The sequence below is a fragment of the Mesoplodon bidens genome (assembly GCF_964165515.1).
Source record: "Mesoplodon bidens genome assembly, chromosome: 2".
Classification (NCBI taxonomy): Eukaryota; Metazoa; Chordata; class Mammalia; order Artiodactyla; family Ziphiidae; genus Mesoplodon; species Mesoplodon bidens.
In genome coordinates this window covers 73603831-73619722 of record NC_138177.1, presented here as the reverse complement: position 1 = coordinate 73619722, position 15892 = coordinate 73603831, and the positions used below count along the sequence as shown (strand labels likewise).

Below are 15892 nucleotides of genomic sequence, written 5' to 3'. Positions count from 1 at the left end.
GAGATTACCATACTAAGTGAAGTAAGTCAGAGAAAGACAAATATCATATATCACTTATATGTGGAATCTAAAATATGATACAAACGAACATATTTACAAAACAGAAACAGACTCGCAGACATAGAAAACAAACTTATGGTTACCAAAGGGGGAATAAATTAGGAGTTTGAGATTAACAGATACACACCACTACATATAAACTGTATAAACAGTAAGGGCCTACTTTATAGCTATACAGGAAAATATATTCAATATCCTGTAATAAACCATATGGAAAAGAATCTAAAAAATAATATATATATAACTGAATCACTTTGCTGTACACCTGAAACTAATACAACGTTGTAAATCAACTATATTCAATAGAAAGAAAAGAAACAAAGAGAGAGAGAAAAGAGAAGAAACAAAGAGAGACAGAAAGAGGAAGCAAGGAAGGAAGGAAGGAAGGAAGAGAGGAAGGGAGGGAGGGAGTTACATGTTGAGCCAGGGGTGTGCCGATGGCCCCTAAAACGTGAGTCTGCAGCCTGGGAAGAGGAGGTTTGCACTGCCGATCTGGGAGGTGCTGGTGATCGCCAAACCACAGGAATAAATGGACTCTCCAAGGGAGAGCGCAGTTTTCAAAGTTTTGATAAATAACACAACAACCAAGGCATTTTGCTTTTCATTTCTTTCCAGGACATGCTAGCCTAAGGAGAACAGATGCCCAGGCCTTTGAAGGCTCCGTGTTCCAAGATGCCAAGAGAAGAGGAGACCAAGGAGACACGGGGCAGCCATCCTCAAACAACAGGGGCTGCCTCATGGGAAACACAGGCACCTCTTTTCCCTACTCCAGAAGAGAGGCGGGCTGAGTGGAATTTTCAGAGAGGCCCGTTTCCTCTCAGCGGAAGGGCAGACTTTCTGGAACTCACACTGTCCAGCCAGGGAGAGCCTCCCTCAAGAGGCAGTGAGTCCCAGTGACAGGCCAGCCCACAGAGGCTGGAGGGGCCTCCTGCACTGGTGAGGGGTGCACCCCCCTCCTGTCACCTCTGAGGACCTACCGAGCCTCAGGTGCATGACTTGAAGCCAGAGTTTGGTTGAGAGGTTCCCAATAATGTTTCAGAGTCTTCTTTCTCAAAAACACAAGTTGTCCAAACTAATAACAAGTATGAACACTATTCTAGAAGGTAAGCCTAGCCTCCTGTGTGTGCTGGGCCAGGGCCAGAGGCTTGGATGTGAGCGACTGGGGCAGGGCTGGGGGGAGGTGGAAACACGGTCATCTGGTTCCTGCTAAAATTTAGCCAAGTGACCAGTAACTGGTGTTGATGAGGAAGTGGCAAGCATATCATTAACACAGGCCCCTGACTTCACCTCACGGAGGAGAGGAGCCATACCCTCACCCTGCCCTACTTCCCAACAGGTGAGCAGCAGCTGGCCTCTCCCTACTGAAGAGGCTTTCCAAGCGTCCCCTCTGGGTAAGCACTGGCAATCACGCTTGGGATAACCCTCCCACCACTCTCAGGAAGCAGGTCCCCCAGCCGGCGGACACCAACCTCGACCAGAGAATTACAGAATCGGGAGGGGGCAGGGCGGGATGGGTGCTTAGGATCCCCAGTGAACAGATGTGGAAACTTGAGGCCCAAGACCACAGAGCTGAGTCATGGTCTAAAAGGCTTTGGAAACCAGATAGCTTGAATCCAGCACTCTTTCATTCAAAATATGCCCTGCAGACACCTGCTCTCTGTCAGACACCATGGGTCCCTGGAAATACAAAGATTAACAGCCTCATTGTCCCTGGGGGTGGGGAAAAGGATACAGAACAGAAAATCACAATATGGTCAGGTGAGTGCATACAAGGGTCCTGCTGACTGTCTGGGCCCAAACCATTCCCATTTCCCTCTGGCAGGAGAAGGTCCCACTAGACCTTTCCAGAAGAAAGAACTTCACTGGACAGGTAAGAGGCACAGAGGGAGCCAGGTTCTGGTGACTCCCCACGTGACGGTGGGCCAGGTAGGATAAGGGGCTGGGCAGTGGGAGCTGAGAGTGCAGGCAGGGCTAGGCCAGAGCAGGGAGGAAGTCCTACCACCCGCCAGTACCGGGCAGTTGTGACAGTGACCATCTGGTGGGCACCGCTTGTACATGGACGAGGTCCAGCTGGAAGCAGTGGGACAGAGGTCAGAGGAAAGAGACCAGTTTCCATTTCACGAAGGCCCACTCTGCACTGTCAGCTGTTACCCCCCCTGCTTATGAGTTCAGCAAGGTGGGTGATATGACTTCCATACTTCAGATGCGGAAACCGACGAGGCCCAGAGAAGTTGTTATTGGCTCAAGGTCATTCAGGCTGAAGCGTCTGAGCCAGGATTTAATGCCACTGACTTCACTTTGTTTCTCCAAACTGTGAGTGTGAGGCCAAGACAAGTGACTGAAAAGCATCCTCTGCTGCCCATAATTAGGGTGAAGCAGAGACTGGCTATGAGCTGAGGGTGGACAAAGTGTGCCCAGCGAGGTGTTAGCCTATCAGCATCGTGGCCCTGCCACCAGGCCAGAACTGAGGTCACAACTGCAGCTGGGTGGGATCAGGTCTGAGAGCCAAGGCTGCAAGCCCTGGGGGGAGGTGGGGCAGGACCCCAAGAGAATCAGAGGGAGGGATGCCTGGCTCTTCCCATCCCAATGCCTGGAGTAGAAAGCAGCAGCAGTCAGGCTGAGTGGAACCATCGTGCAGGCGTGAGGCTGAGATCAGCTCCTCTCCCCTCCCTCAAGCCTGGATCACAGATGAATTCATGACTCTGCCTTTTTCTCTGGCCTCTGCAACCCCTCTGCACAGGTCAAGGTGATACATAGTAGTATAGATGCCCTCTAGATGAGGGTTCAGGGGCTCAGAGAAGTTGAGGAGATACATGGGTCTCACAGCTGGTTTGGGGTGGGGTGAACCCAGCCTGGACCCCCGACTGTGACTCATGGTCCTGTCTCTGATCCTGGCCCGTTCCTCCTGCCTGTACTCCTGGCTCCTTTCTGGGGTTGACTGGACCACGGTCTGGGTTAAAGCCCACCTGCGTTGTCCAGGTCAGACCCCATGAAGGAAGCTGCTTGGTGGCATCTGGGACTCTCAGCCTTCAGAGCACAAACTCAGTCCCCGAACCTGTGATCCCCCCAGAGATTAAAGAGTCCCCACCTTCTAGATTGTTGATGACTCTGGTCATCAACAGAGTGGAGGTAAGGAGGCCTGGAGCCAGGGCTCCCACGCCCAGGCCATCCGCAGAGGTCCCTGACACCCAGTGACAAAGCAGAGCCCCTCCAGAAGCAGGAGGCACCGACCTGTCTCTGCCTGTGCAGCCGCTCAGCCCAGAAATGTTGAGTGACAAAAGCGATGAGATTTGAAGTGTTTTACAGTTTACAGAGCTCTCTCATACACTCCCCATTCATCCTCACAACGACCCATAAATGGCAGAATAAAACCCCCCATGTTCCAGTCGAGGAAAAGTTCACATGTTCCAGTCCAGAAAGGTCTCAGGGCTGGCCAAAGACACACTGTAAGAAGAGGTCATGGGCGAGACTCGGCCCCATCTTTTCTGACTCTGAGTTCTGGTCTTTGTCAATTTCTTGCCTGCTGCCCAGATGTGGATCTATCTGTGCTCCTCCAGCCAAATGACGGGAGTTATATTTAGATGCGTATGCATGTGAGAAAAAACATCTGGATACTTTAGAACTACCCAGGGCCCCAGCAGAGCAGGTCAGCCCGAAGGGCCCATTGAGAGGGAGACCCACTGTCATGAGAAGATGCTACAGATCTGCTCACTCCTGCCTGCCCTTCCCAGCCCAGGTCGAACCATCCTCCTTACATCGGCCAAACTGGAGTGCACCCCAGAGGTTAAGCCAATATCTCTCTGGGTGCCAAGTAACTCCTGGGCAGCAAGAAACAGAGGCCCCCTCAACTACAGCAGATTCTATTCTATCTAGAAAATGTCTCCTCCCTGGCAGAGTCCAGTGGGAGTAAAGTCTACACCAGTCAGAAATACAGATTCCCGGTGGTATCTGGTGCAGAGTGTGTGTGTGTGTGTGTGTGTGTGTGTGTGTGTGCGTGTGTGTATGCAGGGGCACAGGAGGCAGGTCTGTTTCACTTGGGGGACTCAGTGGCTCAAGTTCAGAAAGGATCCAGCAAGAGACAGAAAGGGCAAAGCAAGTCTCACAGTAGAATGGTGCAAAATGAAAATTCTAAGCAGGACTGCCCCCCAAATCATGAAGTCGTGTTTGCCTCTGGGATCCCCACTTGAAGAGAACGTCACAGTTGTTCTAAAGCCACAGGGCAGCCTCACAATTCCCTCTCCCACGAGGGTCCAAACCAAAAGAGAAGATCCACAATCTCAGATACCTTTTGGTGAAATCACCCAAGTAGCTACTGAAAGGGTGGGTTTGGGAAGGGGGGAGGGCTCAGCCTGGAGCAAAGGAATAGCCCCTGCATGAAGGGGTGTGGGCAAGGGCACCTACCTGGACTTCACGTGTGTGATAGGCGATGATCAAACCCAAAAGGATGATGGTAGACAGACTGATAAGGCATTTCAGGGCCAACGAAAACATGGAATCCTGCAGGAGAAAGGGAAAGAGAGGATTAGGGAAATCCAGGATGGAGCATCTCATTTTACCCTGAGGCTGTGTTAAGGGGTGGGGATGAGGGGCAGTGAAGGCAAAGAAAAGACTGTCACCAGCGCCTCCTGAGAGCGGGATACAGCACAAAGGTAGCCTGAGCCCCGAAAGTACCTTGGGCTGGGCCCTGGGCCAGCTCTGTCTCAGCAGCTGCCCTCTGAGTCTCTGTTTTCTAGGGTTAAATCATATTTGCATTCCTGCGATGAACCTGCTTGGGCGTGATGTATTCTGTTTGTTATACATGCCTAGATTCAGTTTGCTGATGTGTTGTTTAGAATATTTGCCTCCATGCTCAGAAGTCATATGAACATAATTCTTTTCTATGCTGCTGTTATATGCTGTGCCAGCTTGAGCCTCTCTTTTCTCTTAACAAACCTGAACCAGAGGATTCTGAGGTCCCTTCCATCTCTGACAATGCAGAGTTCCTTCAGGAATGAATGAGAATGTCCTGGCAGCAGCTCTCATCTCCCGTTTTAGGGCCAAGGGCAGGGAGGGAAGCGAGGGTGGCAGAGGAGCTACTGGAAAGAGAAGGGGGCCGAGCACAGGAGCAGATAGGGGTCCTGGGCAGGAGAAAGGCCCTGAGGGTCCCTCCAGCTGAGGCTGGGGGAGGCAGGGTGGGCCATTTGCCTTCACTGCAGTCCTCCAGCCCCAGGGCAGCTTAGGGGACCCACGTCACGTGGGTAGCACCAAGAGCTCTGGGACCAGCCCACAGAATCCAAACCCTGACGTAGCTGCTTACTAGTCCCGTAACCTCAGGCTGCTCACTCCATCTCTCTGTGCTCAATTGCCTCAGGCATCAGATGGGGATAACATCAGTACCTACCTCTCAGGGCTGCTGTGAAGGATAAAGGCATTTGTCTATGTAAAATGCCTAGCCCAGTGCCAGGCCCTGTGAGGGCTGGCTACTATCATCTGCCTCACCTCCTCCACAGGGCTGGTGCCTCCTGGGCATTTGGAAGCCAGGGAGTAGAGGCAGCTCCCAGTCCCAAAGGAAGGCAGGAACACAGCCCTGAGCAAAGGTAGCAGAAAGCCAGGCAGTACTTCCAAGCACTGTGTTGTGGCCTCACACATCCTGAGAGAGGCACGCCACATGAGAAACAGCCCCCATGCTCCAGAATCATAACATGTCTGATGTCTGTGAAGCACCCTACAGTTTACAAGGTGGTTTCACATCTTGTTCTCATCCATCCTTGAGACAGTCCTTGGCCTCTGGCCCAGCTTTATAGATATTACAGGCAGAGGCTCAGAGAGGTGAGTGGCTCATGCCAGAGTTCAAAGCCAAGACCTCTGACTCTCAGCCTGACTCCCAGCCCAGAGCATTGCCCGTAAGCCCTCAGGCCTACTCTCAATGGGAAACAGTAAAAATGTGAGAAGTGCCCATTTACACAGACCCAAATGACTACTTAAGACAATAATGGAAGGTGTTTCGAAGGTAGGATATGATTAATTACCACGTGAAACCTACAATAGAGCTAGGGAGGGAGGCATCACTGTCCAAGAAAGCAAGCTTTCAGAGACAGAGGGAGAGGTGGCTGAGATCTCCAGCGTTAGGGGGTGTGTCCAATATGGCAGCCACTTAGAGTCAGTGGAGGGCTTGGACTTAAACCCAGGACTCCCAGATGCCCAAGTCCCTGTTCTCAACCACCCTCTGCAGGCTGAGATGGAAAGGAAGCAGCTCTCCCTGGTGTCTGCCAATCTACCATTCATTTATTTGATATAGTTTTGGGGCCCACTCTGTGCCAGACACAAGCTAGTGCTGGGGACCCAAGGGAGAACTAATGAAGGAGCTCATTCATTCTTTCTTTCTTTCATGACGATTTCAACAACTTCCCATTTCTTGAGCACCTGCTAGATGTCCAACAGTGTGCTAGATACTGCAGGATATTTATAGAGGGTCCCTGCCCACCAGAAGTTTCCAATCTGGCTTATACACAAACCCCAGCTTTCTACACTGTACAGGATCATCCAGCTGTGGGGAAAATTCTCCATTCTGCCCTGCCCAGAGACGACGGTCTAAGCATAATCCACTTTTCATTTAGCCTCTTGCATGTTCTACACTTAATGAAAAGCAGCCTGCAATCATTTACTCAGTGCACATGCACAGAGGTGCCTTGGGGGGTATTCTGCTGCTCCAGTTAAGGGCCCAAAGGAAAACAGAACACAGTTCCAGCCCTCAGGTAGGTTCCACTCTTTGAAAGCACTATTGGATGCCTGAAACATCACCCAAACCACAAGACCTACTGGGGCTGAAGAGAGCAGGTGGTGAATTCAGGGACACTCAGACTTTTAGGAAAAGACTACCTCCCTACAGGAATCAACTGGGGACAGATCATGATGTTTTCGAGCCAGAAATGACCATAACTTTCTTCTCAAAGGGGTCTGACATATGGGGAGCATCATGCCTCCCCAGGGAAGGGTTTGGGATCAGCTTCACATTTCAAACTCTAATTTATTTCTTTTGGCAGAAAGTAACTGAAATCGGAATCCAAGTCTATTTCCATCATTTTTAGAGGAAGAGGTGAAGGGAAAGGGGCCAGATGCTGTCTCCTCTCCTTTGAGCTTCTTCTTTTGTTCTAAAACTCAAAGCCTTTACATAAGAGGCAACTCCACCTGCTTCTTGGTTTTGGCCAGTGAAAACCTCATCGGCCAGCCCCAGCCCCATGGGGAGACGAGTGTGCACTGGATCAGTGGGAATGCTCACTACTTCACAGATTTCCTTGCATTCTCTATCAATCACATGTCAATAAAAAATAAACCATCAACCATTTTTAATAGCAGGAAAATACGTCAAAGAAATCTGGCTGGATTAGAAATGTTTTCTATTTGTTAAAATGTTGAATTATCATCTTTTCTTTGCTGTCTGAACTCCAGTGAAGCTTGAAATTGATATGCTTCTTTGGGTGATGGCAGCAACTCAGGGCTGGCTAATTAGCTGCCGTACACCACATGTGTGTATGTACACACACCTGCTCAGCCCCCACTCACTGCTATCCAAGGGCCAAAGGGACTCATAGGGCTGGAAGGGAGTCCTGTGGTCAACTGGTCAACACTTCTCCCCTGCAACTCAGAATTTTTCAATAGAGTAATATCTTTAATACACAGGAATGCTTAAGAATTATATCCCAACAGATGAGAGCTGTTTTTTTAAAGCCATTTATTCCTAAATGCCCCAAAATATTAGAGTGGGTAAGTAAATTGGAGAATAGCCAGTGATGGAACACTATGTTGCCACTTAAAGCCACTTCTGCAGAGAATATTTGAAGATATCAGGAAAGGTTCATGATATAATATCAAGTCAAAAACCCAGACCCCGGGCTTCCCTGGTGGCACAGTGGTTGAGAGTCCGCCTGCCGATGCGAGGGACACGGGTTCGTGCCCCGGTTTGGGAAGATCCCACATGCCGTGGAGCGGCTGGGCCCGTGAGCCACAGCCGCTGAGCCTGCGTGTCCAGAGCCTGTGCTCCGCAATGGGAGAGGCCACAACAGTGAGAGGCCCGTGTACCACAAAAAAAAAAAAAAAAAAACCCAGACCCCAAAACTGTAAATATGGTATATTCCCAATTATTTTTTACTTTTTTACTTTTTTAATATAAAAAAAGACTGCAAATATATAGTGTCATTCTATAAAGTGTCAGGGTACTCAATTGTATTACCTCTGATGATCTGAGTACAATAGGTGCTTAATAAGTGCTTCTTGAAACTACTTAATAATAGTACTTTTATTTTTACCTAACATTTATTAAGTACTGACTACATACCAGGTCCTAGACTATGCCTTCTATACAGATTACTTCTCATTCTCACCCTACAGATGAAGTCATAATGTCTCCATTTTACTGATTAAAAAACAAAACAAAACAAAACAAAACTGAGGGTCATAGAGACAAAGTGACTTTTCCAAGGTCATACAGCTAGCCCATACTTTAGCTATATATCAGATTTTTCTATATACCACGCTTCCCCCCTGCCTTCAAAATGAACTAGGCTCCCATGTGAGATAGTGAGTTCCTGTCATCTTAGGAGAGGTTGGCTACAGCCATCAAGGGTGCTGTAGAGGGGATTCCTAGCAGGGAAGGAGGGTGAACCACATTCCTGCAAGATGCCCCTATCCACGTGGTCCTGTTCTGCTCCAAGCCATGAGCCAGCCCTTCACAGATCTGTGACTTGTTGATGACAACAATCTGTTATAAAGCACTACTGTAGGGGCCTACCATGCAAGGTGGACATCGGCAACCCACTTTTACAGAGGAGGAAACTGAGGCTCCAAGAAGTTACCTAATTTGTCCAAGGACATGGCCAACAAATGGCCAAGTCAGGATTGAAGAAGCCAGGATTTACTCCAGATCATCTACTTCCAGGTTCTGTGCCCTGCCTGTGCACCAACACCCCACCTGCCCGGCTGGTCAGGCCTTTCCAGCCTCCAATTCCTTCAATGAGGCTTCTCAGAACTGCTCTAGCCCTTCCTCCCCAGAGGCTGTGCAGACTGTGATGGAGTGTGTTCCCAGCTTCTGAGCCAGCCATACAAATTGCTCTCCCGGTCGCCTTGTAACTTCCAAAGACAAGACAGAATTGTAATGATTACGGTAGATTTTCCAGAGACTTTGAAGCTAAATGTATTATATTGTTTGGAACGTTTGAAAATAACAGAAAACCATGCAGGCAGAGTCCTAGAGGGGCACTGAACAGAAGTTAAATATCAGGTAAAGATGTGCAGGTGCCTTCCCCAAAGTATGTGTGTGCGTGTGTGTGTGCGTGTGTGTATGTGTGTGTGTGTGTACATATGTGATCCATTCATGATCTTTGTCACTGGCTGGAACCCCTAAAGGGGAAGAGGTAATATCATCTAAAGTCTGTATCTACTGAATTAAGATTTACGTTTTGTGCATTCGACTTGGGAAATAATTGATTTAGAAATCTTTTCAGTTTAATAAGGTCAACTTTTCCTCCAATTTCATGGAGAGGCTCCCAAATTGACTGACATTCAGCATCAGCTTAATACTGTGGCTCTGTAATGGTTGTCCTAATTAGACACTTGCTAATTAACGCTATGCAAATTAAAACCAGCCCCTTATCCACTAGCCAGGAAGACTGCATTCATGATTGCTGTTCTCTGAGGAGACAGAGCTTCTTTCCTCAACCTGGTGCTTTCATACCAGTGCCAAGCCCCTGCCTTCCTCCTTCCTCTGCTCTCATCCTGCCTCTTTCTCATAATCTCTCATTCTCGTCCACTCTCCACACCTTTCACCCTCATGCTCATCTCTTAGCTCAGGCTCATGGTCCCAGGTTGAGCTGCCTGATTTAAGTACATCCCTGGCTCTTCCTGGCATTCTCAGAGTGACTACCCAGCCTGGCTCCTACCAGAAGTCAGCTACCTATTTTGGTCATTCATGGTCCAGAATGGAATCACTCAGACCCTCTGCGTCCTTGGATGTCCAACTTGCAAACAGGGGAAACAGGCAAAGCTGTCACGATGGGGTAGGAGGGTGAACCCTGGGGGTTCGTGCCCTGGTTTGGGAAGATCCCACATGCCGCGGAGCGGCTGGGCCTGTGAGCCATGGCCGCTGAGCCTGCGCGTCCGGAGCCTGTGCTCCGCAACAGGAGAGGCCACAACAGTGAGAGGCCTGCGTACCGCAAAAACCAAAACAGAACAAAACAAAACAAATTTGTTTGTCCACTTCTACATCCTGGAGCCTCAGACATTGTCCGGCACATAGCAGGTCAATAAGTATCAGCTGAATGCTGAATATCTGAATGAAAGGAACAAAATTTTGAGATGTGTCAAGGAGGTAGACACTTCCTTCCTGAACTCCCAAATACAACTAAAGGAACATGATAAAAACAACAGCCTACATCTACTGTGCGCTTACCATTGCCAGGCGCTGTTGTAATTGCTTTAGATCCTCGGAACAACCCCATACGAGGCCCGGGGAGGTTCCGTCACTTGCCCACCATCCCCAAGCAAGGACAGAGTAGAGGTCAGGTTCCAACCCAGGCAGAAGTTAGACCCAAAGGTCTGTGCTCTCTCCACCCAGAGAGTCTCATGACACACGGGCTGCCTGTCATCAGAACATCGCCTTCCATGCCCAGTTTTCCTGGGCAGGACTAATCTCCCCATCTCACCCCACTCTCTGATGAGGCCCCGGTCATGTCACCATTAAACCCCAGTCACTTAGTAGCATGACAGACAGTCAGCAGCCTGACATCAGGGCTGGGGGTCTGCATCGTTGTTGCGAGTGCAGCCCAGACCAGGCCTGGTATGGGGCGGGCAGGCAGGAAATGCTTGTGGAGTGAAGGATGCCAATGGTCTCAAAATGAAACTCAAAAAGTCAACATCATAAAGTCAAGTTTCATTTCTCTGTGGCCCTCCACTTTGTCACTCCCAGAAGGAGATGGAACCTGATGGCTGAGGGACAACATGCAGTTAACACAAGGGCATTCGGGTCTGAGTAGAGGGTGGCCTGGTAATGGTTAGTGAAACCAGCACAACGACCCCAATTAAGAAGAAATCATCCGCCCCAGGCCTCGGCTCTCCTGCTGTGCGATGCCCCAAGGAGGGAAAAATGGTCATTTGGGAGACCACGCTACCAAAATATCAAGTCAGATGGGTCACCCCTAAGGCCACAAACATAATTCCAATTAAGGAGATGATTTCCTTTACAAGGTCTGAGCAGAGGGGAAATGGCATATCATGAATTCTCTACTGCACGCTTGCTTATCATTTATTTTCCTGCCCCACTTACAACATCGGCAAAGATTCCATGCAATTCAGTCAAAATGTTTTATTATATACTTGCCATGTGCCAGGCACTGTGCTAAGTGTAGGAGGTAGGAATGAGGTCTTTTGAAGGCAGTTTGGGGCTTGCTGCTCCTAAAGTAGCCAAGAGCTGGCCTACTAGGACTCTTCCAACATGAAATAAGCACTTAACAAATGTTTGTTGGGTGAATGAATGTGGAAGGGTCAAAGTTTTGAGCGCTATACCAAGGCAGAATGAAACCAGAGGGGGGTTGAGTCTCCTCACCCCATCAGGGAGTATGCAGGTGGGAAGGATGCCCACCAGGCACCAACAGCCCAGGCCATTCTAGAACTGAGGGACCTTGACCCCCACCCCAGAATAATTGAATCAAATCTCTGCAGGTGAGGCCTTGGACACTGGCATTTAAAAAACTATTTCAGCGATTCAAATGTGCAGGCCAGGGATGAGAACTGCTGCTCTAGGGGCACAAGAAAGAAGTGCAGAAGGCTGGGGCTGACATCATAGCCTTGAGGAGACTCTGTTGAACAGTTAGTCATATGCATAAGCAGTGGAGCTCCTTAGAGTTAAAAGGAAATGTAGGGCTTCCCTGGTGGCGCAGTGGTTGAGAGTCCGCCTGCCGATGCAGAGGACACGGGTTCGTGCCCCGGTCCGGGAAGATCCCACACAGCCTCGCAGAGAGGCTAGGCCCGTGAGTCATGGCCACTGAGCCTGCATGTCCGGAGCCTGTGCTCCGCAACGGGAGAGGCCCCAACAGTGAGAGGCCCGCGTAACGCAAAAAAAAAAAAAAAAAGGAAATGTAAAAGCCATCTAGTTAAATGGCTCATGACTCTCCTCTGTAAGATTCCTGGCATATAGTCATTCAGTCTCTGCTTGATTACCTCCAGGGACAGGGAACTCACTTCCTATCAAGGCAGCCTATCTCTATGTTGGAAAGGCTCTGACTTTTTCACAGATCTGGCTTCAGCTTTCTCAGGTGCTTAGCCCCCAATAAAGCTAAACAAACAAGTGCCTCTGTGAAGCCTCATTCTGATTTTGGCATCATATGTGCCTATGCAAAAGTCCTCAATAAGTGAGCCCCTCCCCAAGACAAATACCAATAAAAATATAGACACCAGGCCTGGAGGCACCCCTGGAGGTCAGCTCATCCCCACCCTTCATTCTACATGAGGACACTGAGGCCCAGTGGGGCTGGCTCGGCCCCTATCAAACACCAGCCTGTGTTGAAGCAAAGCTTAGAACCTGGGTATTGGGTCCCCCAGGCTTATGCTCACGGGGTAGGCATCCCTGCCCACCCTGTCTCCCCTGTTTCTGAAGATATAACAACTCTAAATTTATCTGTTCTCCAAAAGCCTAGATCCCTATACTGGAAGTCACCTCCAAACCTCTCACGTAGCCACTTTATTTCCTTCTCCAATAAACAATCTGCTCCTGATTACCTTTCATCCTCCTCTGCTTGTGGAATGTGAGCACTCTTGGCCAGTCAGCAATTTACATCACTCTTGTGGTGTCAAAAAGCCCATACAGCCTTCTCCAGCTTTGATGAATGCACACCTGTCACTATGCATCTCATTCTGAAGGTCCCAGTCCCTGCCATCATCTTGGGAGAAGCACATACGAAAGGTCTCTTGTCCTAGTCAGAACATGCATCCTGGCAACCTGGGGGGTCCTCAATTACAGAGAATCACTTAATCTTTCTTCACCCCCGAGGTGTGGCAGAGCCCTGCCGGAAGGCTGCTCAGTTTGCCATCACCATGATGGGTTCTCCTTGCAAATATCTACTGCTACCCTCACCAAGACCATGGTCCCCATATTTCCTCCAACTTGCAGGAGCCCCCCTTTTTTAATGTTCTAGAACGTTGGGGACAAATAACTGTGCTTTCTGGGTGGCTTGATTTGAAGTTGTTTTCTTTTCTCTTATTAAAACCTATCTGGCCCCCAAACCAATAAAACAGCAGGAAATCACTCTGCTCTGCAGAAGGCTGTGTGTGCACACTGGGTTCCCAGCTAGAACCGAACCAGCCCAGACAGGGCTTGACCCAGGACTGGGCTTCTCTCTCCCCATCCTGCCCCAGGACATACACCAGACTCCTGGATTCTCTGCAGGAGCTGTGGTCAACCAATTGCAATGAACTCGGTAAATGCATCTTCAGATGGATAGAATCTGAAATAAGAATTCTCACCACCTGACAGCCACAGAGAAGCATGTGTTGGTTTTAAAGACACAAAGCAAGGCCTACAGACTACCCCCACCCTTCATCTCTCAGCCCCATCACCCCCCTCCCCCAGTTCTCTTCCCTCTTTTCACCCTCCAGCCCCTGCCTCTCTCCGCACCAGAGGCTGCTGCGGTGGCAGAAGCAACACCATGATCCCACCTACACCTTCCAACCTCATCAGAGGTTTGCACAGCCCACTTCTCTGCCCACTCCCAGCCTGGTGCCCAGAGGCAAGACCACTTCCATCCCCACGCAGGGCACAATCAACCCCTGAGCCTGGCAATGTTTGGGCCAAATGAAAATTTTAAGACGCCCAGGAATCACATATGGTGAGAGAAACAACCGCCTGGCAGGCTCCACAGACATCTCTGAAGGCTGGAGCTTCCCGGATCAGGAACAGCCCTGTCCTGTGTTTCCCCTGCCACGTTTCCAGGCTTCCCAGAGCAGCAGCCCGAGGACAGCGTCACCCTCCTTCCACTTCCACACCCGCACTCTTGCCAGTAAACGTGAGACAGCAAGTCCTCCAACCCAACGCACAGACTCAGCTGGAAGGGGCCTCCTGGGCCGTCTAGTCCAACTCCCCCCACTTTACAGGCAAGGAAATGGGGGCCCAGAGAGGGGCTCTGTCCTAGCCAAGGCCACACAGCAGTAACAGAAAGGGCTAATCTTGCCCTGAGTCTTCTGAGGCCTGGGCCGGTGTTTTTCCCACGTCCCCACTCTGCCTGCCCATCAGTCGCACACTCCTGAAAGGGGCAGTACCCCTGTCTGATTCCTCTCCCACCCCTCTGCAAGTCCTCAGTTCACGTTTGGGGAATGAACGTTTCTTCTATGGCTCTCAAGGGCAAATCAGGAGAAATAATAGTCACCTAGTCCAGGTTCTCCATCTTCTTTTTGCCTAAAACTCTAAAAGCTTAAACATAAATAAAGGGAAATGGTCTGGAAAAATAACCAGTTGGCATGGAACAATTGGCATTTCAAAGCTGCATCAGAAGTGGAAATACTGTTTTTCAGAAATTCAGCACAGCCATGAGTTGTTAACTCCTAGCCATTTGGCACAAGCTTTTCGATTGTTTGGATGTAATGGACGATGTTGATAGAAGTGGTGGAGACCAAACACGGCTATTAATAGGCTGAACGTGGCACTTTTATCTCTCTTTCTCACTCACTAGCTCTCTGGCACCAAACTGTTGCCAACCCGCCTACCTTTGGCTCTGAGGTGCCATCACCTCCAGCAACAGGGCACCACAGGAGCCGTGTTTCCCGCCCATGTCCGAGCAAGTTCATCCTCGAGCCTAAAAGGCCAGGGCTGCTGGCCAACGTGGGCTGCTCATGTGTGCAGAGCTTCAAGGGAATCACAAGGCCTGAAGCCTCCTTGGGTGCAGTCCCCACCTCGCACAGAGCATGCAGTAGATTATCACAGCTTAGGGGAGTCAGGAAGCTCTCAATTCCCCCAAGTATTTCTCTTATCCACCTCCTCCCTGCAAGAATTTGAGGCAACCCCGATCTCAAGGCTGGAGCACATCCACCCTACTTGGCCCAAGACAGAAGGATCCCCACGGTTCCCTAAAGGATACTGCTTCTGGGAACTCTCTCCAGATTCAAACTCTACAAGGATTTACTGGGTACCTATGACATGTCAGTCTCTGAGCCCACCCATTTTCATATAGGATCTCACTTAATCCTTACAACAAGGAATTATTGTCCCCACTTGACAAATGAGGAAACTGAGGCACACAGTGATCACACAATTAGCTGAGATCACATGCTTAGTAAAGGGAGGAGTCTTCCGATTCCAAGTTCAGGATTGGAGAGGACCCTGGCAAAGGCCCTTTTGGGAAGTGTGCCCTGCACTCTCCGTGGGTATGATCACTTTGCTGCAGCTCTTCTGAAGCCTGAGCTGCTGGGTCTCTCCCTCTGAGCACCACGTGTTTCCCCAGCCCCAGAGCTCCCTGATCCTGGCCAGCTGTCCTCAACCTGCATTGGCTCAGCCACCAGGGAAGCCATGGCAAAGATCAGAGCTGGACTGCTTTGTCTCTAGCACTATTTTTAATATCCATTAAATGAGAGTAAAAATCCTTTCTTCCTTCCGGAGTTATTGTGAAGACCAAATCATAACTGTGGAAATGCTCAACCACCTAGGGATTCCCAGGAGCTCAAAACAGTCTATGCACATGTTGACCATACATATCCAGGTTTGCTCTAGGGACACCAGCTTCTGTCTGTTGTCTAGCATAATTATAAATGTGAGTAGCAATTATTAATATCATACTCTCAAAAGTGTCCGCATTTAGACAGTGCATATGTAGAG

The 15892-nt window shown here is 49.6% G+C and overlaps 1 protein-coding gene across 1 annotated transcript in view; it reads right to left on the bottom strand.

The window, feature by feature from the left end:
- The window catches only part of KCNN3 (potassium calcium-activated channel subfamily N member 3), a gene marked incomplete at its 5' end in the record, with an annotated part of 169818 nt that overhangs the window by 114438 nt on the left and 39488 nt on the right, over positions 1–15892 (bottom strand). Inside the window, one exon of the mRNA XM_081224313.1 lies at positions 4462–4557. Within this exon, the coding sequence (XP_081080439.1) occupies positions 4462–4557 (96 nt within the window). The remainder of the gene's footprint in view (positions 1–4461; positions 4558–15892) is intronic.